The 25687-nt window shown below is 48.7% G+C and overlaps 1 protein-coding gene across 7 annotated transcripts in view; it reads right to left on the bottom strand.

Annotated features, from left to right (window-relative positions):
* STAU2 (staufen double-stranded RNA binding protein 2) overlaps nt 1-13034 on the bottom strand; it is a 202732-nt gene extending 189698 nt beyond the window's left edge. For 2 of the 7 annotated variants that reach the window (XM_036232786.1, XM_036232791.1), the window contains exon 1: nt 6531-6602. Coding sequence is in view for 3 of the 7 variants with exons in the window: in XM_016153704.2 (XP_016009190.1) it covers nt 6531-6548 (18 nt within the window). In the remaining 4 variants the exon portion in view is untranslated. Of the gene's footprint in view, nt 1-4057; nt 4113-6530; nt 6603-12140; nt 12266-12884 lie in introns of those variants that run through there. The other 5 variants (XM_016153704.2, XM_036232789.1, XM_036232790.1 and 2 more) reach the window with 5 other exon arrangements.
* Between the last annotated feature and the right edge of the window lie 12653 nt (nt 13035-25687).

The raw sequence follows: 25687 nt of genomic DNA, 5'->3' as shown, positions 1-25687 counted from the left end.
AAAATTCTCACCTGTGATATAAATTACAGCTAAGATTTCTCACAGTCTACCTTTGTTGGTATGAAATGTGTTTACATGTAACTCTGTAACTTTGTTAACACTAGTAAAATAGCCATTTATAATAGCAGTATCTGCTCGCTCAACAAAACAGATAGGCTCTGTTTTTTGAGACACACGCTATTCTTGGATCTTTATAAAAGGTCCTGCATGCTCTGGAACTTGAATCTTCAAACCGTAGCTCCCAGTTTTCAATCAACAGGCAAACTCCCTGTCCCAAAAGGAGCTTGTGGTACAGGAAAAAAAACATGAACAGTAAACAAACACATAAATGACAATATGGTAAGTGCCACAACAAGGCTGTCACAGGGACACTTGAGGTGAAGGGAGATTAAAAAGGCGGGTTACAAGAGGCGGTCATTGGATCAGTTAAGGGAAGTAGGAATCACCACGGGAGCAAGGGAGTGGCAGTCGCGTCCTGTCCAGGGCACACACGCGGGGGAAGCAAATGAAACACAGCACGCGCGGCAAATGCGAGCTCGCTGGCAGACTACGGGACGCGGAGGAAAAGCGCATGGCGGGAAAGACTGTGACCGAAATCCACCGAAACACCAAACGCTTCCTAAGCCAGAACCAAGAATAGCAACATTTTTAAAGCGGTTAAATTGCAGCCAGAGCTGTTGCCAGAGAAGTCGCCGTCAGCCTCACCTGGCAAAGCAAGTCCCTCCACAGAAAAATCCACTGCCGACCCTGGTACCGGAAACGAGCGGGACACAACCCCCACGTCTCTCCGCTGGCTTCCCCTCCCCCTGGAAGGGACTCGCCCTAACTCCCAAGGAAAATAAAAAGAAAAAAAACAGTCCGAAGAGCAAAGGCGTTCACCTTCCACGGGCTCTTGGGAGGATGTGACTCCCTGTCCACATCTATAATGAAGACAACCACGCCACTTCGAACTAGTCTATAACCTAAAGCTGTCCATGCAAAATCACTAACTGAGCATCTAACCGCTCTATTATAATTGCCCATCGATTAGGGAAAAAATTTTAAGATTTTATCTCACGTAAACACAAAAATAAATTCCAGAAGTATTAAAATGCAAAATATAAAAACATGACAAAAGCACAAGAAAACCTGGCTAAATATTTGCCATAATCCTGTAACATAGAAGGCTTTTCTAGATGACAGAAACCGAAAAGCCATAATGGGATAAACTGACAGATGTAACAACACAAAAATGTAAAACTTCTGTAGAGCAAAACACATCACAAATAACACTAAAAAAGTGTGCGAGCTGGAGGAGGAATACTTGAAACATGGAAAGAAAAACTGTTAACATCTATAAAATAAGATGATATCAATCAATTTTTTAATCCGAAAGAAAAAAGGGCAAATGTATGTACAATCAAGTCACAATATAACTTGAGTAAACACATCTGTTCAAAAAAACTTTTAAAAAATTAAATTCTAAATTGTAGTAAGATATAATTTACTGACAAAGACGGAAAAATTATCATACGAGTATTAGCAAGGATGTGGGGAAATGGGTACAAGCTCTCCTGATGCAAACGTAACTCTGGATATAAACTCTTGGTGGGCAATCTGGTAATACCAATTAGAGTTTCAACTACATCTATCTTTAAAACGACAATTCTACGCCTAGGTATTCGTATTACAGGAAGACTCACGTAAGATATATACGATGGCAAGCTGCAATAGAATACTACTGCCCATGAAGGCAGATGCAAAAAAATCTAAACAAAATTTCAATTTCAAAGGGCAAATTAAATTCAATGATATGTGAAAAGGATAATATGTTATGACCATGTGGGCTTTATCCCAGGAATGCAAGGTTAGTTTAACATTTAAAAAAAAATCAATCGATATAATTCATCATATTAAGATAAAAAGTAAAAATCACATGAGCATCTCCGTAGATGTAGAAAAATCGTTTGGCTAAGCTAGCGACCATTCCTGGTTAGGAAAAAAAAAAAAAACCGTCCACCCGCTAGGGAGAGCAGTGAGGTTCCCCAGTGTGATACAGGCGACCACCTCGTTCCCTGACATCCTCCTCACTGGGGAAAGACGGAACACTAAAACCGGGCACAGGATGGACGGAGACGTCTGCTTTCACCAGCCCGACTCGAAAGGGTCCTGAAGGTCCTGGCCAGTGCAGGACGAGAAAATAAACAGTGGCTCTGGCTCAGGGTCTCTCGTGAGGCTGCACCGAGGGGTCACTGGCCCGCGCCTCTGGGCCGGTGGACCAGGGCTGGAAGGCCTGCTCCTGGGGGGGCTCAGCCGCACTGCTGTCCAGAGGCCTCGGTTTCCTCCCTCGCCAGAGGGCGGCTCACACGGCGGCCCCCACCCTCAGAGCGAGCCGGCGGGGGAGGGGGCCGCCGGGGAGGCCAAGGAGGCGGCGGAAGCCACGATGTCGTTCACGAGCCACCCCTGGACAGGGCCCGTCACTTCTGCCATGTGCCGCTGGCCACACATCGTCCGAGAGGACGCCAGGACGCGGCCATCGCCGGGGACCACGCGGGAAGCTGGCCGCGCGGAGGACGCGCCCCGTTCCGCCGGCACGGCGGAGACCAAAGCCCTTCTTACACTCGGTCACCGCCCTGCCGCGACTGTTTGTTTGGTCCTCTAACTGCAGGCTGCCTCCTACCTATGGCTTCAAGAGAGATGGGCGGACCTTTTTCCACAACCAGACTGGGGAGAAAAATAATAAGAGTGAGGAGCAGCGGCTTTTAAGAGAGAAGAACGGAGTGCCTGGTGCCCGCGGCCAGGAAGAGGAGAACACCTGCGGCTAACCCGGGCTCGAGACCCGGCCAGGGGCTCCATCCCCGCGCGGCCGCTCACCTGGTGACCAGCCCGGGCTCCTTTCCCAGCAACCCCCGGGCCAGGCGCCAACACCAGGAGCAGCAGCGAGAGGACCGGGCCGGCAGCGCTGTGCCTTTGCTCTCTGTGACTCCTCAGCGCCAGCCCGCGAGGCAGGGGACCACCAGCCCCTACCCCCTCGGCCCGTCCCCTGAGGGTCGCTCCCCGGACTCACCTCACGGTGCATCTTGGGGCGGCCTTATCCTCCCGGTGTAACTCCTGGCTCCGCCGGGCCCCCAGAGGGCTCTCCCGCCCTCCTGTTTCGCTCACAGGGGTCAGGCCTTCGCGCTTCCTTGCTCCCGGCATCTACCCCCAAACCTCTCCCGAGGGACCACTCAGACCTCTTCCGATCCCGGCCGGGGCCTCTGCCCACTGCGGCTGCCTCCCCAAGCCCCAGGCGCACCACCCCGGCAAGTCGGCCTCACCGGCGAACCCCCAAAACTCTCCCGCGTCAGCCTCTCACTTTAAAGTATCACTTCACGGCACGTGCACCTTCTTAATTCACATTTGCTACAACTTAATGTTGAAACGGGTTTCCTCTCCGTAGGGGCTGATAATTAATCATTAGGGAGAAAGGTCCAAACTATAGCAAACTCCTGCATAAGTTCCCATTAGTTAGTTGTTGAATAATGAATGAAAAAATATAAAGCAACGATTGTAAATGCTAGCTCAGAAATTCTCAAGGGGATATAATCTAAAGAATCTTATTTACGAATAAGAAGGAAAATGTACCAGCAGACAGAGATAAGCAAAAGACAAAACACAGAAGAACAAATATAAGCAAATCATAGGAATGCAAATTAAAATAACACCTTTTGTCAGACAGATTGGCCAAGACTGAAAAATCTTCAAGGACATAAGGAAACGGGCATCTTATAGATATAATTTTGTATTTTTGGTATTTATGCATCAAATGTCTTTACAGTCTACATATCCCTTTGACTAGCATGTCTATTTCTAATCATTTATTATCAGAAAATAATGGAGAAAGGAATACAGATGTATGTTAAAAAAAAAAAAAAAACTTGCTATGGCACTAAATATAGAATCTGTCCAACAATAAGGGTTTGAGTAAATAGATTTTAGTACTTCCGAACCACGGATTATTATTAGGCCACTTCAGAATATTAAGTGTTGTATAATCTCAGTTTTTTAAAATAACATATATTCACACAGAAAAACATACCTGCATAGAAAAAAATCTAGAAGTATACACCTCAAAATGTTAGCAGTGATAATCTCTGTAAAAGAACAATGGAGTTATTTGTGGGTTTTTTATCTTTACTTATTTGCACCATCCAATTTTTCTACACAAATTGCACATGGATAAAACACGGTCTTAAAAGGCAAAGGTAAAATCGAGGAGCACGATTTGGAGGCAGAAGTGCCACCATCGTCGCAGGACGTGAACGGTCCCACGTGCCCTGATAACGTCAGGCAGGATTAATATCAAATAAAAGAGCAAATAACTTAGTATTCGACGGCCTAGGTTTTAATGAGCTCTAGGAACAAACATGGAAGAATTTGCTAGAACCATTGGACAGTTTTAAGACAACAAAATGACCTCCCAAGTAAACGTTTAGTACTAATCCTGAAGTGCTGAAAACATGTAGTAAAAATCTCAACTGCTTCAAGCCGGTGTCAGCTTCAATCGCCTTTTCGTACCTTTCCACGTGTATCTCAAGAAACTTCTCTCTACTGGGAGAGCAGTCACCACGAAAATCATCAAACATAAAAATCACTCATTAAGTTGAAGAATTCGATGTGACTTTAGGGGTGGCTGGAGAGGAAGTTTGCTCTCTAACTTCCACCGTTCCAAATTAGGGTAACATTTCCGCTCAGACTTAAACATGTTGGGGGATAAAACTTGGTAACAAAAGACTCCTGAAGTGAGTCCACGAATCCATATCTGTTCCCAGCAAAGCATGCATGTACATGCCGGCGGGCACTGGGCACAATTTCTAGCCAGAGCACAGGGACCTGCGTGTGCCATGCAGGGCATAAACGTATCCTCAGTGATGGTGACTAGCATGAAATGAACGATCACGTCCATCTGTCTTCGGCAGAATATGAACCTGATTATTCTAGCTGTCCCCATACAATTAATGGCCGGTATCCTGCGGCCACATAGCAGCAACTTCACACTACGACACAGTGAGCAAGTTGCGTCTCGAAACGCTCCGTCAGTGCATCCAACGAGACTGCAGCTGGGAGGGGACAGGAAGCGCTGAGCGCAGCGCTGCTCTGAGATGCCTGTAAGCCAGTATCAGCAGCAGCAGCGTCCCTGATGACGGCAGTATCTGTTGCACAAGAAAATATTCTAATGCCAGGAGAACAATCAAAGGATTTGGCATGAGGGAGAGATTTTACACTAACCGCATTTGTGTAAAGAAAGCATCATATAATATCAATACTGACAACCCAATTATGTGCTTCTTATTGAAAAGAATAGAGATCTCCTTACGTTAGTGACGACCCCAGCACCATTCATCCACTCATCCGGCTGATATGTGAACGCCACACACAGCAAGAACTATTCTAGGACTTCAGGATGCAAGCAAGAGCAAACAAGTCACTCACTGCCTCCATGGAGCATTCGGCTAACGACGTGTATAAACATACGGTCGACATATAAACAGATGCTAAACCAACAATTACATGTTTGAATATACTGGCAAACGTCAGGACGTCACAAAAGGGCAGACAGGATACTGTGAGAGCAGATAGTAGGCCCAGGCGTCAAGTGAGTCAAGCACAGGGGCGAGGAAGAGAGGTCCACGCAAACAGTGACCTTGCCCCATGCAGACGCCAAAAAGACGTCCAAGTTAAGAGACGAGGCTGGTAAGTGTTTCGTGACTCTAGACCTCAGAAAAGAGGTCTAGAACAGGCATAAGCTGGGGATCATCGGCTGAGAAATGGTGTGTGATACACAGGAAGTGGAGATTATCTGGGCAAGGTAAGCTGGACGGGGCAGGGCAGGAGGGAACGTGTATCACTTCCTCAAATCAGGCAACGAAACTAATTACTTCCTGCAATCAAATTTCACAATCAAATTAAATGTCTCTCCTGACTGGCAAATGTGAAATAAAGTATTTTCTAATATTATAGTTATGATACAATGCCTGATTTGTTCAGAAAGGATAAGATTAGCTGTCTAAAGGTCTTAAAGAAAATGCCAAGTCCTAAAAAAAATATCTCTCACAGCGAGTCTCAGGTACTCTACACTCTAATTTATTTGGCAGAGCATTTCCTTCTTGACTTTCCCAGTGCCCTAGGAAAGGAACGTTTTTTTAATACACTGGTACGACTACTTCACAAGATTTGTCACTAGACATGTTCCCAGTCTGCAGAACTGCCCCCTACTGAAGACAGATCACGACTGTAAGCACTATGAACACACCAACGAGTCCTGGGGATGTGACATTAAAAGAGCAGATGAACCTGCTCTGCCCGCTCAATGCTCCTGAAAGTCATCGGCACTCAGGACTATCGGTGCAGCCCTCAAACAACCGCCCCGCACAACCCGCTGTGAACAGACAGCATGGAACCGCTCTCCAGAGCTGTAGTCAGGTTATGGTTATAGAAAAGCTGAGTGAAAACGGTCCGCGGTTTACGGCCCAAGCACCGTACAAGTGTGACAGGCCTCCGCACAAACTCACCTGATTTATTTGAAGCATGTTAAAACAATATCGACCGAACTGCTGTATCCCTCACGGCTCCAAAAACTGGAAAATGAAAATGAAGAAATAAAATTCAACTTAGTCAGTAATCTCAATGATTAACGCTTTCAACACACGTCCTTAATCAAAGTCAAATACATACAAAATGGAGCGGATCTGGATCGGCACAGAACTTTCTACGACGATCGACAGACGTTCTCATCTGCGCTGTCTGAAGCGGTAACCACTAGCCACGTGTGGCTCCCGGGCACCTGAAATGTGCTCATGCCACCAAGAGAGCAAACTTTCATTTTCTCCGAGGTTAATTTAAACTGAATGACCACATGTGGCGAGTAGGCCACACTAGACAGTGCGGATCCAGGCCGAACAAAGTTCGTTCTAGCTCTAGAGTTCTAGGACAACTCCAGAAAAAGTGAAAACTTTCAGACTGATATTTAATAATACTCTCCTTGCTCCACTAAAGTTTTAAACAGGTTTGTCCCCATCCTGTGAAATAGCCCAGAGATGCAACACACACATATTCTCCTAGGGGATACGAGAAAAAGTATACAGGAAGATTAGCTAGCTAGACTTTTTTTCTGTTTGTGGTTTTATTATCACCATTATAAAAACGGAATGCACATGAAAATTTCACATAAAATTTTCAAAAACAAAGTCACTGTCGTGACACGTTCCAGGGTTATATTTGGATTTGTTTCCTTCTAGGTCTGGCCTCGCCCCCCATGGTTGTATTTCTTTCCGTGTGGCAAATCTCTTCTACACTTAATTTAAAAATGAATACCAAAGAAGGGCTGGAAAACCCAAATTTATAAACAAAGAATCATGGGATCTTGTAACTGGAAAAGTTTTCATTAAAAATTAATTTTGTAAGACCCCCCCAAAATTATCTAAAAAGTAATAACAGTCTCGATATACAGCAAATTACCTAATACCTTGCATAGAAATTTTTATGTTGTAAAATTTTAATGCTGAACTTTCTCTGAGAAGCAAAAGTTCTTAAGAAACATATATACACACACATGCTATGTACACATATACATATATACAGACACACTATATACACACATATACATATGTACACACATGTGTATGCCTATTACAAATGTATATATGCTTGGCCTTCAGTTCAGCACCCCCTAAGGAACTGAATGCAGCCAAAAGCCACACGGACGAGCCTGGAAGCTGAGCTCTCCCAGGCGAGCTTTCGGATGAGGCGGCAGCCCTGCTGACTGCTTACCCACAACCTCACAAGAGACTTTAAGCCACAGGAACCCCGGACAGCTGCATCCAGATTTCCAACCCTCAGAAACCAAGATGATAAGTGTTTGTTGTTTGAAGCCCTTTATTTCTGGGGTAATTTGTTACGTGACAAGACATCAGATGAGTTCAGGTACATCAGATGAGTTCAAGTCTAGACTTCCAGAATCCCATGGTGCCTCAGGTATTAATTAACATACTTAGGTAGGCCAAAAAAAATTAATTCCCTCCTCAACATAAGTAAATGAGTAACTTCAGGATTAGAAAGAGGTAAATTGCAAAACTTCAAAATTTACATTTTATTCAAAAGATGAAATCATTAAAAAGTGGGGTATTAGTCAAATAGTATTAAAATACAATAGCTATAACTGAAAACACAGACCCATCCGATTTTCGTATTTTAATTGAAAACAATTCCCTTGGAAGTTAAAATGTAAACAAACTACCAAAAGCATGTCAGTGAGTTAGTGTCCCTTACTTTCTAGAATTTGTCATTTAGTAAGCACTCACCGAATTCGAGAAATCCCATTTTGTGTTGATATAAACCTCTAAACCTTATAAATGCTTATGTATAAACCTGTGTGTATTCCTTCGGCATTAGTTTGGTCACACTGACTCTGAGAAGTAGGCACAGTAAGACAGAGGGGCACATTTTTAAAGTTCTAATCTTCTGATACACAAAAGGCAGTTTTATGCAGAAACAAAAATGGAAGACCTAATTGCTTAAAATTGACCATACGATTTTAAATATTATATAATCCTTTCCTTCATAATTATAAAAGGAAGATGTGCATAAATTAAAACATGAAACTAACATGTATAACAGTGCTCGGGATAGCTAGATCACATTCTGAACTTATTCTTTCTCACAAACAAGTTATAATAGATTTACATCTATGTAAAAGTTATAATTCACAACTATGCCATGGACAACTGAGACTGCCCACAGGGTCACAGACCTTTAACACTTCACTTCTTCCTTAAAGATATGCTTGTATTTAAAACAATTTGATAAAATATCAAGGGATATCGATGAAATGCAGAGCTAGTTTTTATACTGCCTGTGGCTTCATAAAATCCACCCCTTCCTCCTCTGTCAGAAGTTTCCAGCTAAAGTCCATTCTAATTACAGCTGAATGCCCTTAGAGAAACCTATTCACATGTCCCAAAAATGCCCTACAGTGATATCCAGTCAGGCACATTAAGACATGCAGTTTCGGATTCCACGCTACTAAATGAAAACAGGCAGGCGGTTTATAGAGAGGGCACAATAACCAGAGACTTGCTGACCGTGAGGAATTAAAGGTCCAACATGCACGTGAAATGTGATGATGATATAGCTCAATGCTTTCAGTATGAATTAGACATGCCCATCTAATAAACTGAAAGCTGTGTATAAATCTACAAAATCCTCAATTAAATATGGCTTTATAAAATAACATTATTAATCTATAAAATTTTATATCAGCACCCACCCTACAACTGAGAGGCACTTAAATGTCCTCAATTAAATGTCTTGTTTGACAATATGAAAAGCAAAAACATTTACGATCCCCATTCTTAGACGCCGGCCTACAACAAAGCTAAATAACAACTTAAAGCTCCTTACTCTAAAAAATTCATAGGGTTCTTAAAAACTGTTTAAAATGTTTTTCATTTTCATTTCTTTTAAAAGTAGGTCCCCAATAAAAGCTGCTTTTACGCTCTTCCCTTCATGTTAATTATAAAGACTTGACTTCTTAAAATGTTTCTTGTCCAAAAGGGCTTGACCTCTAGGACAACATAATGGCAAGGCTCCTATATAGAACTTCGGGGATTTATTCAAAATCAAACAATTATACATATATAAATCTAAATCATAATTATTCTAGATTCTAAGTACTCGTCTAATAGTTTCTTGAGTATCTAGAAGAGATACAAATATATCTACGTTATGAATTGATCATACTGTGGACATTTCTAACTATTCGGTCTAATATTCACACAATTCAATTTTGCATTATCTAGATTTTTCCCTCTCTTTATTATGACCTGTACGAATAAATGATGAGATACCCAGCGCAAAAGGAGACAGAGTGACAGGAGTAAAGAGAAGATTAACTACAAAGGAAGAAAAACCAACCAACATGTAGGCCAGTTATTTCTTCCAGAACCTGATCCTAAAACAGGAAAAGCACCCAGCCTCACTTTCTGTACTGTTTTATATACAAAAAAGTTTGGTGAGCATCTTAGTGATGTCTGATATTCTTTGCTGAAAACCAGGCCAAGCTCCTCCTTCCTAGTACTTCATTCCAGATAAGCTAAGTAAGCTGAAATGTACAAGTTATATGGTTTTCCATGCTAAAGTATTAAGAATAAAAAGCCGTAATGTATAACACTAACACTCATGGTCCAGGAAAAAAATAACATGTGTGTCATAGAGAGAGGTCAAGTGATAAACGGGCAAAACAGTATCGAGTCTGAGCAAAGGTGGCATAAGTATTCTTCCTGTTATTCTTAGGCTTGCTACTTTTCTGTAAACCGAACATCATTTCCAAATTAAAAGTTGAAACTTTAAAATTCCATGCCATTCTATCTCAAGTTAACAATACACACTTGGATTATACTGCAACATTTTTACAAATACAAGAGTTTTTCAGGGGAAAACAAAATAGTGATTTGTGAGGAAATATGCATGATATCCTACCAACTAATGATCACTTACAAATAAATTTCATACAACACAGCCATGTAATGAAACATGGCAATGGGGACTTGAGTTGAAACCATAGTAGGGAAAGGAAAAAAGCATACACGCCCCACAGTTGGGCATAAGTGCTTCACGAGTGTAACACAGGCCTGCTGCAAAATGCAGCAAATCTACAATTCAAGTGATATGTGATATCTCTGGTTTGCAGTAAAATGTAGACAACTGAAAAATGACCAACTTGTTCTATTACAATATAATCGAGATGCTGAATGTCTTGGTTTTGATGGTTTTATTAATAAGATTTTTTTTCCCCCCACTGCAGCTCAATTAACAGTATTATTGAATCGTCTGAAGAGCAAGGACGGGGAAGAAAAGCCCTCGCGGAGAAATGTTGCAATCCTTGTTCTCCCACAAGGTTACTATTACCCTGCTTGCCCATCACAATTGTCATTTCAAGTGTTCACTAACGCTATCTTAAAACGTAAGGATGCATCAGATGAGAATATATTTTGCTTAGCAAAACTGCGCCAAAATTGTGAAATCAAACATTAAAAATAAAGGTTTTCGGCTAACAGTGAAATACCTTTAAAAGATCATCTCTATCCTTCCCGCAGGAACCACCCACTTTAAAATCCTTTAGTACATTCCCGCAACTGAATGATCTTTGCCTATCCAAGTAGTTCTTAAGCTTTTTTTGGGGGGGGAGGGGGGGGTTGACGCTTTCTAAAGAAAATTATTCACAAATGCAGAATTCTGCACATATTTCCAGGGACTTCCAGAACCCTGAGGCCATTATCCCCACCCCCTCCCTAAGAACCCAGCCTAGCGTCTCCCCATCGCCTCTGCAGAACGCGCGCCCCCCGCACCCCAACGCCGGCTCTCCCCGGGCGGCACTGGAGGCGCAGCCCTCACACTGTGGATTCTGTAACTGATCTTTGTCTCTTCGCCCAACTCCCTTCACCCTGGCAAGGTCACTAACTGCCAACTACCCCTTTAAGCCCAGCCATCACGGCAGTAGTTGGTAGGAGCCACAGCAGAACTTGCCTGTCATAGGATACGTTTTGTCCCCTCGGCCCCACCTACCTTCCCCTTTTCGGCGAGTTACGTCTCTACCGCTGGCCCATTATACAGAAATAGCCGCCCTCCCACCCGCCCCCCCGCCGCGCCCCCAGCAGCGCCCCAAGGCCCAGTCCCCGCAGACCCCCGCGCCCCGCCGCCGGGACCCACCCCCGGCCCTCGGCTCCCTCTCGCCCGCACCGCCACCTCGGCCCCCACCACCCCACCTTCCAGCGTCCGACGTGGGGTGTCTGCCCCCTCACCCCGGGAACCCCATTTGTGCGGGCCTTCCAGCCTCGTCCCAGCTCCTCCCTCCCGACACCTGCGTCGTCCCACCCCCTCCACACACACCCCCATTCATCTGCCCCCTCCGCGGCTCGCCTGGCCCCTGCCCCCCGCCCCTCCCCCTCCTGCCCGGAGCGAGCCCACGGGGGGGGGACACGGGGGGTGGGGAGGCCGCGATGGGGCCGCGCTCCTCGGGGTTCGCCGCGCGCCGCGGACCCGCAGGGCTCCCCAGCGCCCTCTGTCTCCTCCGCCCGCGGGGCGGAAGTCGGGGCCTCCTGGGCGCCCCCCGCCAGGGTATTTACCTTCTGGCCAGGGACACTTTGCAGACGGCTCCGACATCGGCAAACACTCCGGAGAACTGACCCCGCTCGGCCGCCGCCGCCGCCGCCGCCGCCGGCTTCCACCCCTCGGGCTCCCCGCCCCCCGCCTCCGCCCGCCTCCCCGGCGCTCCCGCCGCGCCCTCCCGGGCCCGCGCCGCGCGCCCCCGCCTGCGCAGCCGCGCGCGCCCCGCTCCTGCGCCCCGCTCCGCGCCCGCGCCCCGGCTCCCGCGCGCCCCGCTCCCGCGCGCCCCGCTCCTGCGCCCCGGCTCCCGCGCGCCCCGGCTCCCGCGCGCCCCGCTCCCGCGCCCCGGCTCCGGGGCGCCCCGCTCCGCGCCCGCGCCCCGGCTCCCGCGCCCCGGCGCGCGCCCGGCCCTGCCTCGCGTCCTCCCCGCCGGCCCGAGGCCGAGCGCGGCCATTGTTCGCGGCGCCGCTCCCGCCCCCTGGCGGCCACCCGGTCCCCGCAGCAGCGGCCGCCGCGGTGCTGGCGCCGGCGGGCTGGGCCCCGGGGCGAGGGACGTTCCCGGAGGCCTTGGGGACAAGGGCGGGCGAGGGTACGGGGAGCGCACCGCGTCCGCAGCCCGCGGGCCCCCGGCCGCAGAGGATGGGCCTGCGGCCGCCGCTTGCACACCTGCGCCCGGCAGCACCCCCCGCGCACACACACACACACACACACGGTTGACCCTCTGCTCTTCCTAGTGGGCGATCCGCCCGACCTCCTGCTCGCACCTTCCCCAGGCTCTCCGGCTGCCCCGCCTTGCTCTGCTGGGGACAGGCGACCATCCCGCGTCTGCTCCGGCCGCCGCTGTGCGATGCACGGTTTGGCGGATCCTGCACCTTCCCAGACTGAGGGGAGGAGGGAGGCGCGGAGGAAGGGAGGGGGTTAGTGCCACGGTCTCGCCAGAAAACACCAGTAGCTCGGTAATCACCTACTGTCCGAGGCTGGCAGTGGCCGAGCGTCCTCCTCGACCAAAAATAGCTTTTGGTCACATTATAAGGAAATCCTCAGAACCAAAAATGAAAACCATCTTACAACAGCGCCCTAGATCCTAGATTGAGGCAAAAGTGCCAGAAAACTCGAATTACTTCCTGATTCATTCTGGTTTTGATACGGGTCACTGAGGCCCAGTTAAACTCCAACCCAGTGCAGCTCAGTGAAATTCAACACTTCGTTTAGTAACTAGCACCAAAAATAATCTGACGAAGTCTAGAAATAGAAATATTCTATGTTTTCACAAAGGTATCCATGAGCATTATGATTCCCCTGGGCTCTTTCTCAGAATCGGTTGTCCACCAGGCCTGTGATCTCAGCCATCGCTTACAACCGATAGTTCTACCTACAACTGGGAGCCAGTATAGTGCCTGGTTAAAAGCGAGGGCACCAGAATTCGATAACCAGGACTGGTTATCTACTTGCTTGTTACTTACCCGGTGAGTCAGTTATTCTTTTGCTCGACAGGAACTCGGATGTGATAACGGGTGTTTAAATGTGATACTATACCTAAAGCCGTTTGAGCAGGCCTGGCACGTGGTAGGTCTGCGTCAGACAGAAGCCACTGCCCCCTTTCCTCCTAGGACTCTTACCTGTGCTCCCCCTCCGCTTTACACCTCTGCCAAGTCCCTCAGACATAACATGCTGCATCCTCCCTACATCTGCCCTAGTCCTTGGTTAATGACTTCCAGCTGCTTAAGCCTAGCATCTAGTCAACATTCAAATACTTGACTGCATGGTTCGAATGAAGACGTGCCCTTCACACCAGCAGTACCAAGGGACAAGCCTCCCGCCCCTGTGCCTTTACCTGCAGTGCACCCTCCCTTCCCCTGATGCATAATCATCCTTCAGAGCCTTCCAACATGCCCTCCTTGAGGGCCCGCTCTGTAACTCCTCTGCACAGGCCAGCCTTCTCCTGGCTCTTCTCTGACATCGCAGGTATATTAGATTGTTTCCGAGCCTGTGTCCACGCCAGACAGCACATTAAGGACAGAAGACCCTGTGTCTCAATCATCTTTGGAGACCCAGCATCCAACGGCAAGTGAGTGGAAGTAAATGCTCTTGGAATAAAATGAATGAGCTTATGCTTCTGGAAATGACCGCGATCAGAAATTTCATTCCCTTTGATTTGGGTCATTCAAGTTAATTGAAAACTTTATCTCCACTATAACTTTTCCTTAAACTGATTTTAAGTCTTTCGGTATCCAATAAATCTATGATCTTCCTAGGAATTTACTTTAAGATTAAATATTTGCCTGAGAGTTGAAAATAATGGATAATTAAAGAGGAGTGGTCCTGTCGACAGCTGATTAAAACAAAGCAACTGACTTATCGATGCATCTTTATCGGGTACCATTGTAGTCAAATATTCAACCATCAGAAGAAAACGATGCTTTCGAATTCATCGCGGTCAGGTTTGGACAATTTAAATGAGGCAGATTCCAGAATCACAAACCACAATTCTTCTTCTAGTCATGTCCTCTTTTAAAACATCCTTCTCTTGACATTCGTTTTCAGGTAAAATTCATCTAGCCCCCAGTGCCCACCATGTAAGTTACTCTCCTTCATATGCTTCCATTTTAACATGTTTTTACCGCCACACACTCTACCTTCAGGTCCTCGAAGACAAGAACGATGACTTCCTCGTATTTGCTTTTCCAGCATCCAGTACAGTGCCTGTGGCGATCGATAAATGCTGGCTGAATAAAGGCGCTGGTGATTTTGACAAACGTGTATTGAGTAATGTTAGGGAGAGAATTTTTTTCCTATACCCTTCCAGATTCTTTTGGTTGGTCTAATAATTAAATCGACAGGAGACCGATTAACAGGAGAAAAACCAGTTTAATTACTTACATACGGGAGCCCTATAAAAATATGAGACCCATAGGCGAGCGGGCAGTTGAGGTTTGTTTATATGCTAGCCTGAACTAAGGAATGGGATAGGACCTGGGGCTTCAAAGGGCAGGAGGGTAATTCAAAGGACAGTTAAGAAGAGCAGCTGTTTAGTAATTAGATGTTTACCCTGCCACACAGGGAACTCAGATAAAAGTTATCTCTGGTTAAGAGCTCTCTTTCTGGACCCTGCCCCCTGTCTAAATTCTTTTAGCTAGTTAGGGAGATGTAACCTTTTCTTGAGTCTGCTGGGTCTTGACTGCCTCCAGTTCAAAATAATCCACATACTGAAGTGGCATATTCTGGGGTAGCATATTCTGCTCCCCTTCGGTACCTATTATATGCCAAGTCCTGTTCGTGGCCCAGGGATACATAGCAATGAAAAAAATCTGCAACATTTTCGTTTTCAGGGAACTTACAGAGGAATAAATGAATGAATAAGTGTGTGAAATAAACATTTCTGAACCCTTTACCTCTACTAGAATACTGTTTTGTATGTTCACGAATAAATTGATTGCTTGGAGCTAAATATTTTTTCATAATAATTTTCCATAAAGTATTTTTTCCGAACTATCAGTTTCTCCATAAAAAAATATTTTTCCAAACTATCAGTTGCCTACACACTGTACTAAAAAAAAAAAAAAAAAAAAAAAAAAGAAGAAATAAATTGTATTACAAATATCATTAAAAGGAAAAAATTGTATTTAATAAACTATACAAAGTTTCAAATTTTATGAAAGTGTTCAACAAACATTTCTGAATAAAAATAATAGGAAACCAATTATGTTTCTACTGACTTTTCTTTTTCTCAATGTCTCAATGGCGGGGCCTGGTACATCTACACTTTCCACCATGCCAGAAATTTGATTCAGCTATATTTTGTCTAATATCTTTATTCTAATTTATTTGCTAAATTTGTCATGGCATTGGTTAGTCTCAATTCTAATCTTAGCCAAAATACAAGATGAGATAGTTTTTCATTCCTGTCTGTGTTTTGGCATCCGTAAATTGGTTTCTTTTATTAAATGTGTGCCTCTGGGGTTCAGAATGAGTCACCCCAAGGTGTGCCTCTGTGGCAGGCAGATTATTTTGAGCTAAAGGCAACAGAGACCTTGTGGGCTCAGGAGGAGCTTCTGCCCCCTTCCCCTTACTACCTGGAGGCCTTGCCCATGATAAGAGTTATCACCAGAAATAACTCTTTATGACCTACCTATATGGCAGGGCAAACTACTAATTACTGAACATCTGCTCTTCCTATCCTCCTGCAATAACTTTTACCCACTTTAGCTCATCCTTAGCTCAGAATGTCACATTTACTTCATTTTAACTTTCTGTCCCCGAACCCCTCATATGGGTGGGGTTCCCATGCACATATATGTATTAACTGTGGTTATTTTTTGTTGTCGTTAATCTGTCTCATGTCGATTCAATAACTGGACCAGCAGAAAGGATCTTGCGGGGAGCTTCTTCCTCCCCCACAGCACCCACTAGTACGTTAGTCTGCGGTGCGAAGCCCTCGCAGAAACGGTTCTTCTGTTCCGCGGGTCTTCTCGTAGCCGGGGTTCTTCCTCTGTCTTTTAAACTCCATGCTCATTTTATTATTATTATGTTATTACCATCATGATTGACATAATGTTAGCGTAATTGATTTCCACTTTGCTCATGCCTCACCTGGGAAGCTCCCGCCAGATCCTCTGTTCACGTTACCCAGTAGAATTTCTGGGGGGCGGGGGGAGGGGGGGGGAATTTGTTTCATTCATTCCATTGGGTTTTAGAGGTGGAAGAGTGTTGTTTCGGTGTGTGCTCCAGGTTCCTGAGACAGAGCTCCTAGCCCCTTGCACTTTCCTGGGTGAGGTGAGGGATAGGATCATATGTTATAACGTCTGACTTTTGTTTGAAGCTCCTGAAATAGCTGCAGAGTATTAAAGGTGAGAGAGGCGTCTTTTTTGGTTCGTAGCAGGTTCCTTCCAGCCACATCTGAGTCTATGTCCATAAAGTGACTTTGGGAAGCCCCGGGGATGGGAGCTCTGGTCACCTAGAGAAGCAAGGCCGGAGCTTCTACCCCCAACGCTCACCCCGGTGAGGGGAGGAGAGGGTCTGGAGATCGCCAAGGCCAATGATTTAATCATTCACCACAAAAGCGCCATTAAACAACAAAACAAAACAAAACAAAACAAACACACAAACAAACACGACCCAAAGGAGGCGCTTCCAGGTTTGGGGACACGATGAGGAATTAATTCCTGGAGAGGGCGACTCAGTGAAATCCATGTCCCCTCCCGCGCACCTTACTTATCCCACGCGACTCTCCAATTTGGCTGCGCCCAAGTTGTGCCCCTTTATGATAAAACTGTCACCTGATGAGTAAACTGTTTTCCTGCGCTCTGTGAGCAGCTCTGGCAAATCGCAGAACCCGAGGGAAGGGCCGTGGGCAGCCGAGGTGCACACCCAGCTGGTCAGAAGTTCGGTGACAACCTGGCCTTGCACTGGACATCCGCGGGGCGGCCGTGCTGTGGGCTGGAGCTCGTAAGTCCCCTTGGCGACGGCGCCGCCCTCAGGCCGTCCGTGTGAGGACGCCTTGGTGTAGAAAACCCACGCCTCTGCTGCCGGAAGTGGGAGAAGAGAAAAACTGTGGGTTTTTTCCCATTTAGTTGGCGTCCAGAAAAATCAGAGAATGGGTTGGTAGTATGCAAAAACATTCCGGAAAGCGTATCAGTTTTATTCTGCCATCTTTACCCCGTGTTTCTGACACTTTTCTCGGAACTACAAATATACGTATAAAACAAAGCCTGGAAATATCCCTCGTTTGTGATTGCTTAAATTTCCTTGCAATGAAAATAAATTTGTAACATTTCTAAAACAAGTTGGGAGGGGAGGCAGGAGTCGCTTCTTAAATAAGTTCAATGACTTCTTCGAATTCTTTTTTTATTGGTGACTCTTTTGAGAGGTGTCATCTTAGCAATCACCTCTGTGGCACCAGGGCCCAGTGTTCCTGGGAGAATCTCACGGGGATGATCTGAGGTGGAGCTGAGGTGGTGACGCTGGTGCTGGGGGGCGGCTGCAGGTGGAGACGAAGCTCTGTCCACTGGCCCACCACTCACCACCTCCCGCTGTGCGGCCCGGTTCCTGACACACCACATGCCGGTACCAGTTCTTAGTCCATGGGTGGAGGATCCCTAGTTTAAAACAACAGCGGTTTATTTAGTTCAGGCAATCCGAGCGGGGCTCAGTCGCTTGCCCCTGTTCCCTGCAGTATCGGCTAGGCAGCTAGCCCGCTGGGAGCCAAATCACGTAAGGGTTCACTCACTCACTCACTCGTGTGGGTGGTGCTGGCTGTCCGCTGGGACGTCATTGGGGCTGGCACCAGAACACCTACCTGGGGCCCCTCTGTAGCTGCTCGGCCTCTTCGCGGTGTGGAGGCTGGGCTCCACGAAACAGGAACTCAGACAGCAGAAGCCTGGGCCCAGCAGCGGGCACCGATGTGCTGTGAATTCTGCCACCCTGGTCGAGTAGTCACGGGGTCCAGATTCGAGGGGTGGAGCCTCGCCCCCAGCCCGCCTCCATGGGAGGCATGTCAAAGAATTTTAGGGTCACATTTGAAAGGCCACACATTCTCTGAAACATACCACGCTGTCTTACTGTATTGCTCCTGGCAGTCTCGGCGGATACCAGGGTCGGCAGGAACCATGCGGCCGCCTAACTCACCTGACACCTTCCTTGCCCAGGGAAGATGGCCACACACCTGAAACAGGCTCGGGAGGAGCAGGGCTTACGGTGCCTTTCTGGTCCGCTCTCCTCGTAGGTCGAGGGGGCGGCTTTGAGCAGGTGAAGGCAGTTAGCAGTTGCGGCAGCACCAGAGATTAAGAAGGTAAGTTGGGAGCCAGGCAGGGCCACGCGGCGGTGACATTTAATCATGCTGTGTTTCTGGGACATTCTGCAGTCGGAAGTGGGCCACGACGCCCAAGGAGGTAGAAGCGACCCAGGGCGGGGCCCGCGGAAGGCAGGCAGGCCGGCAAGGTCGGGGTGAGCGGCTGCGTCGAGACTGCCTGTCGCCCGGAGCGGCCGGCGGTGTCCCTTGCCGCCAGGCCACCTTCGCATCCCCGGCAGGCGCCAGCCATCCGTGCGTCTCCCCACTCAGCGCGCACGCCTGTCACGGGGTCCGGAGCGTGCCACCCCCGCACGCCGCACCTGGGAAGTGGCGGGTGCGGGGGGGGGGGGGGGACTTTCCGAGCTTCCCCGTGACGGGTCGTGCGGCCCTCACCTGAAGGCGCCTGCAGGAGCAGAGGGGCATCCTCGTCTCCATCGCAGACGGGGCCCTGCGGGAACGGGCCTCGCCGAGTCCCCCCAGGCCACAGCGCTCGCCCTCCGACCTCGGCCCCTCCCGGCTGCCCTGTCTTCACCAAAGCCGGCGTCAGGGCGCCGGGCTCCGTCGTTCCTCCCGCCCTCACTGCCTTGGGAAGGCCCCGTGCCGCGCACAGCTTAGGTTCAACACATCTGCACGCGTCCCCCTCGTGAATCGGTCTTTCGCTGCGAGGCCCCAGTGGAGAATTTGGAGGCCAGAGGAGAAGCCTGGTCTTCCTCTCGGTCCCCTGCGAGGGACAGCGAGGCCCGCAGGCGCGGGAGGAAATCGGGGCCCCTCCCTGCCCCACACAGCGGCCTGCCCGTCCACCCGCGCGAGGCACTGGCCTTGCTGCTCGCCATCCTGCCACACGCACACACACACGCACGTGCATGCACGTGCACACACGCACACGCCATTTCTTAAGACCTGATACACAACTTTCCTGTCTAGCACCTGCAGGCCTCTGGGGGAGGCACCCACCTGGGCTCCCTCACCTCCCTCCCAGGCCGCCCTCCCCTGAGGGCTGTCCCAGATGTCTCGAAGAAGAAGCCACCGCTGTTGGCCCTTCTCTTCTTCCCTCCTCAACCCCACCCTTGACCACCAACCTCTGCGGAGTGCACCAACCAACCGTTTGGGAACCCACTGTCCGGGCTCCTAATTTGCAACTGCACTGAGCAGTGTCAAGGGGGCGCGGCACAAACCCGAGTAAAAGGTGCACCCTCATAACCCTATCGACACGTTTCTGCACCCCCCCCCCCCCCCGCCTTAGCTGAGGCCCGGGAGGCGGGGCTTCACCAGGAGGCGGCGGTGCCTGAGGCTCCATCCGCATCAAGGACTCCCGGGAACCTGTCTTCTCCAGCCCCTGACTCCTGCACCACGCGACTGCAGGTCCGGTCTCTCCTCCTACTCTTTGTTTTCTGGCTTTTAAAATTTCTCCAAACTGGAGTAAATAAAGAGAGCTGACTAGTTAGGGCCCCTTCAATGCTGGGGACCAGTAGGGGGCGCTGTTAGCCGCTGCAGTATTGGATCTTTGTTTAAATCCCATCACTGCCCGTGTTATCTAACCCAAAGTTAAATAAACATCTAAAGATGTGCAGCTGCTGGGATGAATCCCCGACCGTCCTCTCGCTCATCTCCCTGCTCTGCCCCTCTCACTACTTCCTTTATTCACCTTCTATCTTAACAACCATTTAAAAAGTCTCATCCTCCTAAGACCAGTCCCTGGGCTCTCCGCTCTGCCTCTCCGTGTTCAAGAGATCTTGTTCATCAACCGACTGTTTTTATAAGCCTCTGCAAGACCCACGAGGGGCGGCAAAGACAGCAGATTCGACGAGGCTTCCAGACTGCCGCTCACCGGTGCAGCTCTAAGGTTACGTGAGGTGCTTGTGCAGAAAGGGCCGTTCCCACGTCCTGCTCGTCAGGAAGCCGGCCCGGCGCGGCTCGCACGTGAAGCCGACCATGGCTCTATCTGGAGCATTCCACTTGTATTCACAGAGGGAGCTGGGCCGTCTCCCTTCCCAGGGAAACAGGCATCGCGGTGGCTTTATCCAGCCACGAGGCTGGCTGTGCCCCAGGAGCAGCCGACTCCGTGTCTGGGTCGCCTGTGGCCATCTGTGATTGTTCAGTAGTGAGCCAAGCATCCTGTGTGACCCTGAACATGCTCCGCCACCTGCAGCATCCAAAACCAGAGACACGCCCCCAAATTACGCTCACAGCTGATTTGAGTAAAGGTTCTTCAGGAAGCCCATGAGAGCGATCCACAAGATGAGACTCTGCCACACCGCACTCCCTGCGGAGGTCACGGGGGTCACGGGAACACCCTCTGCTGCCCCCGCATCAAGGTCGGTGGGAGCCAGGGCTCTGTTTTAGTTTCATTCTAGTTATTGCCATGACGGCAACCCAGGGACTGCCTCCCACCTTCTACTCAGGGGTTTGCATCTCCTCCGGCATGCAGTGAGCCAGCCCCTCCCACCCCGCCCCAGAGAATCCATCTCTAATTTCCATTCGTAATGTTTACTTTTAGTAACTGAGCGCAGAGCAGCTGCTGCTCCATCCCCGGTGACCACGTGGCCACCCCGGGATCGAAGGCTCCTGGTCCCCAGCCCTTTTATCCTTTCTCTTCCCAAACCACGAGTTTCCTCAAGCGGGGGCTGTTCTGTCAGCACCGACTGAAGGGAAACGTTTTCTCTATTCACGATGCTTCCGACACAAACTTGTGAGGGTTTTGCCCACAAGAACCAATTCTCCAACTCCCTGGACACTAACTGAGTTACCTAGAATTCGATTCCATTTTGACACCAGCTACCGGGAGTTGAGGCAGACCCCACAGCTTACGGGCTCAGCCCCATGAGCCTGCCCCCGGCTGCAGAGGCCAACAAGTCCCAGGCCCGCTGACCAACTCGGCTACATACGAGGTGTCCCCATAACCTCCTCCGTGGGTTCAATAGCTAATTGGAATAGGTCACCTGACTCAGAGAAACGCTTCCCTTTAGCAGTTTATTATAAGGGTACCGACGAGCCGCCCCATGAGGAGGTACCTGAGGCGAGGTCTGGAAGGGCCCTGAGCGTGGCGGTCCCTGCCCCGGTGGAGGGGGTGTGCCACCTCCCAGCATGTGGATGAGTTCTTGTTCACCAACCCAGAATCTCTCCGGACCCCATCGGTCAGGGTTTTTAGGGGCGCCTCACTATGCAGGCGTGACCGATTCAATCACTGGGCATTGGCGATTAAGTCGACCTCCCCCTTTGCCCTCCCCAGAGGTGGGGGGTGGGGGTAGACGGACTGACTGACAGCGACAGACTGAGTTCCACCCTCTAGCCTTGGTTGTCTTGGTTTTGGGGTGACCAGATCCTGTCTTGAAGCTACCTAGGGTCCCCAGCTACCAGTCACCTCATTAGCATATAAAAGACACACACCACTCTGGAGATTCTAAGGCCCTTAATATTATAACGAAATTATCATCTTAAACATCACGACAAAAGATGCCTCTATCTCCTCTGTCACTCAGGCAATGACAAGGGTTTTAGGAGCTCTGGAGGCAGAGACCAGATGTACATTTCTTACTGTGTCACAAATGCATTTACGGGAAAACGCTAAATGCACCTTCAGGGCGGACACAGCTCCGTAAGCCCAAGGGAAACGGAGCAGCGGCAGAAGCCCGCCTCGCCGCCCGGCGGCGGCCTCGTGACCCCCAGGCAGCCAGCGCCTCGTCCCTGGATGGCCCCTCAAGCCGACTGGTGGTCGACTTAGCGCCACTGCCGTATCCGGGCCACCTGGCCGCTTGCACCCGGTGCGTGTCTGTGGCCTCCTTATCTGGCCAGGTCACAGCTTTCCCAGCGCGTCCTTCTCCACTGGGCTCCCCGAAAACCGTCAGAATTACCCGTGCACCCCACATTCAGACCGCAGAGCCAGAGCCAGTCTCGGGCGGGACTCGCGACGTGGAGCTCGGGGACCTGCCCCGAGGACGCTCGAGCCCCGGGCTGACCCGGGTACCGGATCCTGCGAGGCCGCGGGGCGGTTCCACGGGACCCTTCGATCAGACGCGTCCTAGGAACCGTGAGGTCCACGAAGGTGAGGAAGCTTCTTCGCTGTGCTGTTTCTCCGAGCCTCCCCGCGGCCACTACGGACCGAGTCTCCGAGAAGGGACAGACAGGACAGGCTCTGCCCCCCAAACCCGCCTGACCACGGGCACTTCGGGGCCGGAGCACCTACCTCCCCGGCGGATGTCTGGGGAAACCAGGACGCACGGCGGGCCAGCCGAGGGACTCGGCCTGCAGATGCAGCCGCAGGCTCCGAGTCTCCGCCGGGCACTGGAAGATGCCCAGTAAAGTAAAAACGGTCCTTACACTGCTAAGTTTTCCCTGCATCTTTAATCGTCGCCTGACCATGTCTTAAAATAGACTTAATTTTCAAGTAGTTTTAGGCTCACAGCAGAATGGAGTGGAAGGTACAGAGATGTGCTGTGTGGCCCCTGCGCCCCCACCCTACGCGCTGGCCTCCCCCCTGATCAGCGTCCCCCACTGGAGTGGGACATTTGTGACAACTGACAAACCCACCCTGACACGTTGTGATCACCGAAAGTCCAGACTTTACATGAGGGTTCACCATTTGTGCTGTAATGCGACGGGTTTGACCAAATGTGTTTGTCAACAACTCATCCTACGTTTACAGGCTTTAATCTCCATTCTCTGGTAGCTCTATTTTCTTAATTCTAAGACCCAAAATGCCATCTTGAAAGGGCCGTTGATGGCTCAATGTCTAAAAAGATTGGTTTTAGCGCTTTAAACCCGGTTAGCAAACTGTGGCCTGGGGGTCAAAACTGGCCTGCTGCCGGGTTTCGCAAAAAAAGTGTTTATTTTGTTTTGTTTTGTTTTGTTTTTATAAACACATCCACACCCTTTCATTACACATTGTCTATGGCTGCTTTTATGAGTAGCTGAAAGAGTGACTGTTGGAACCCCCCCAAAATCGAAAATATTTACTGTCTGGCTTTTTATAGGAAAAGTTGTTTGCCAGTGCCCCTTTAAAAGAGAAATGAAAGATAATCTCAGTTCTCTCTCTCTCTCTCTCTCTCTCCACACACACACATACACACACACACACACACACAATCAGACTTTTCCAAATTCATATTTCAGATAATTTTGCTGATTTAAGCTTGAAATGACGCAGTTAATTGTATTTTGTGCCCTTTGCCCATCTGTGTTCAGATATACCTCATTTTACTGTGCTTTGCTTTATTGCGCCTCAGATATCACGTTTTTTACATATTGAAGGTGTTTGGCAACCCGGCGTCAAGCAGGTCTCCTGGAGCCATTTTCCCGACAGCATTTGCTCACTTCGTGTCACATTTTGGTAATTCTTGCACTTTTTCAAATCTTTTCATTGTTATCATATTTGCCTGACGCCCAAGCGAGACACTAAAGATCTTACTGGAGAACTCGGTTGGCTGCAAGAGAAAACACTGTTGGAGTTACCGGCCAAGAACGGCAACGACAATGAGGCTGGCGATCACAGCACTGAACGTCCCACACGCCGAGGCACCTGGCACGCGCCGGGGACCTGGCAAATTTCAGCAACGTTAAGTTTCCAGGGGTAGCGGCGCCTCTCAGACGCAGGAAAAACGCACCTGGCGTGAAAGACAAAGACCAAAAGCGCTGTAAGCCAACCACATATATATTTTTAATATTAAAAAAACAAAAATTAAAAAAAAAGGAGAGAGAGAGGGAGAGAATGAGATGAGAGACAAACACAAAGACCAGGCCGAGTTGGCCCCAAGACCGAGTTGCGAGGCCCACGGCTGGAGTGGAGCTGGGGTCTGGGGGTGGGCGACAGAGCAGCCACTGCCATCTTTGCGTCCTGCACCCCACGACTCCGAAGCCAGTGCCGACCCTTGACTCTCCGGCTTCGTAAGCCAGCACATCCCTTCAGCTTGGGCTAGTCTGCTTGCAAACAAAAATAACCCTAATACAAGGTCCGGGTCCAGCGTCGAATGTGGAGAAACGGGAAGAATGTTTACGAACGCTAAAAATATTCTAATCTGAAATTTCTTTTTGATGACTGGGGAAATTTGTCACTGGTCTCAAAACAATTCTCTCATTTAAAATTCTATATTTTAAATAAGAATTGTGTTTCCTGGTTTTTTAGTTATCGATTTAAATTATTTCTCCTTTCTGAAGGAGAATAAATTTTTGTACGTTTTGCTATCATTGCCTTGCAGAATTTTCCTCTGCAAGTATTTATACTCCTGATACTGAGTTACAGCTGAAAATTACTGTCTTCCACCCTCCTGGACTGATGTGTGAAAGCAAAAACTACATTGCTTGTAACCTAAGAAACCTGGAAGTGAGTTATAACAGTCGTCCTTGAACCTGGCTCTGCGTCAGAATCATCTGGGGGAGCTATATTCCCCTGAAGTATGAATCCTGGCTCCATTTCAAATTGTACTGTCAGGAGATTGAGCTGAATTGATTTACCACTCAGCAATACTACATTGAACAGTCATGTATTTTTTCTTGAAAAGACAGAGATGTAAAACATTATCTCTTTGCTTTCTGTCACCAGCACGTGTAAATGAGGTCATAAGTCTCTCTTCGGCTTTGTGAATATAGGAAACAGTTTGGCCAGGTAAAAGTTTGAGCTAGAGATATAATTTCAAGAATATCAAAATGAGTTCAGAATTTTGATTAATAACTTAACATCTACTGAACTCTTGATTTATAGCAGGCAATATGTAAGCAACTGGGATAAAGGAGTAAAAAGATACTTTTTACTTCAAGCTCAAAGTAAATTTCAAGAAGGTTAAGTTT

Source organism: Rousettus aegyptiacus, unplaced genomic scaffold, assembly GCF_014176215.1.
Source record: "Rousettus aegyptiacus isolate mRouAeg1 unplaced genomic scaffold, mRouAeg1.p scaffold_m13_p_15, whole genome shotgun sequence".
In the NCBI taxonomy this organism is placed as follows: Eukaryota; Metazoa; Chordata; class Mammalia; order Chiroptera; family Pteropodidae; genus Rousettus; species Rousettus aegyptiacus.
The sequence above is the reverse complement of the archived record's forward strand: the minus strand, read 5'-3'. Positions and strand labels throughout refer to the sequence as shown.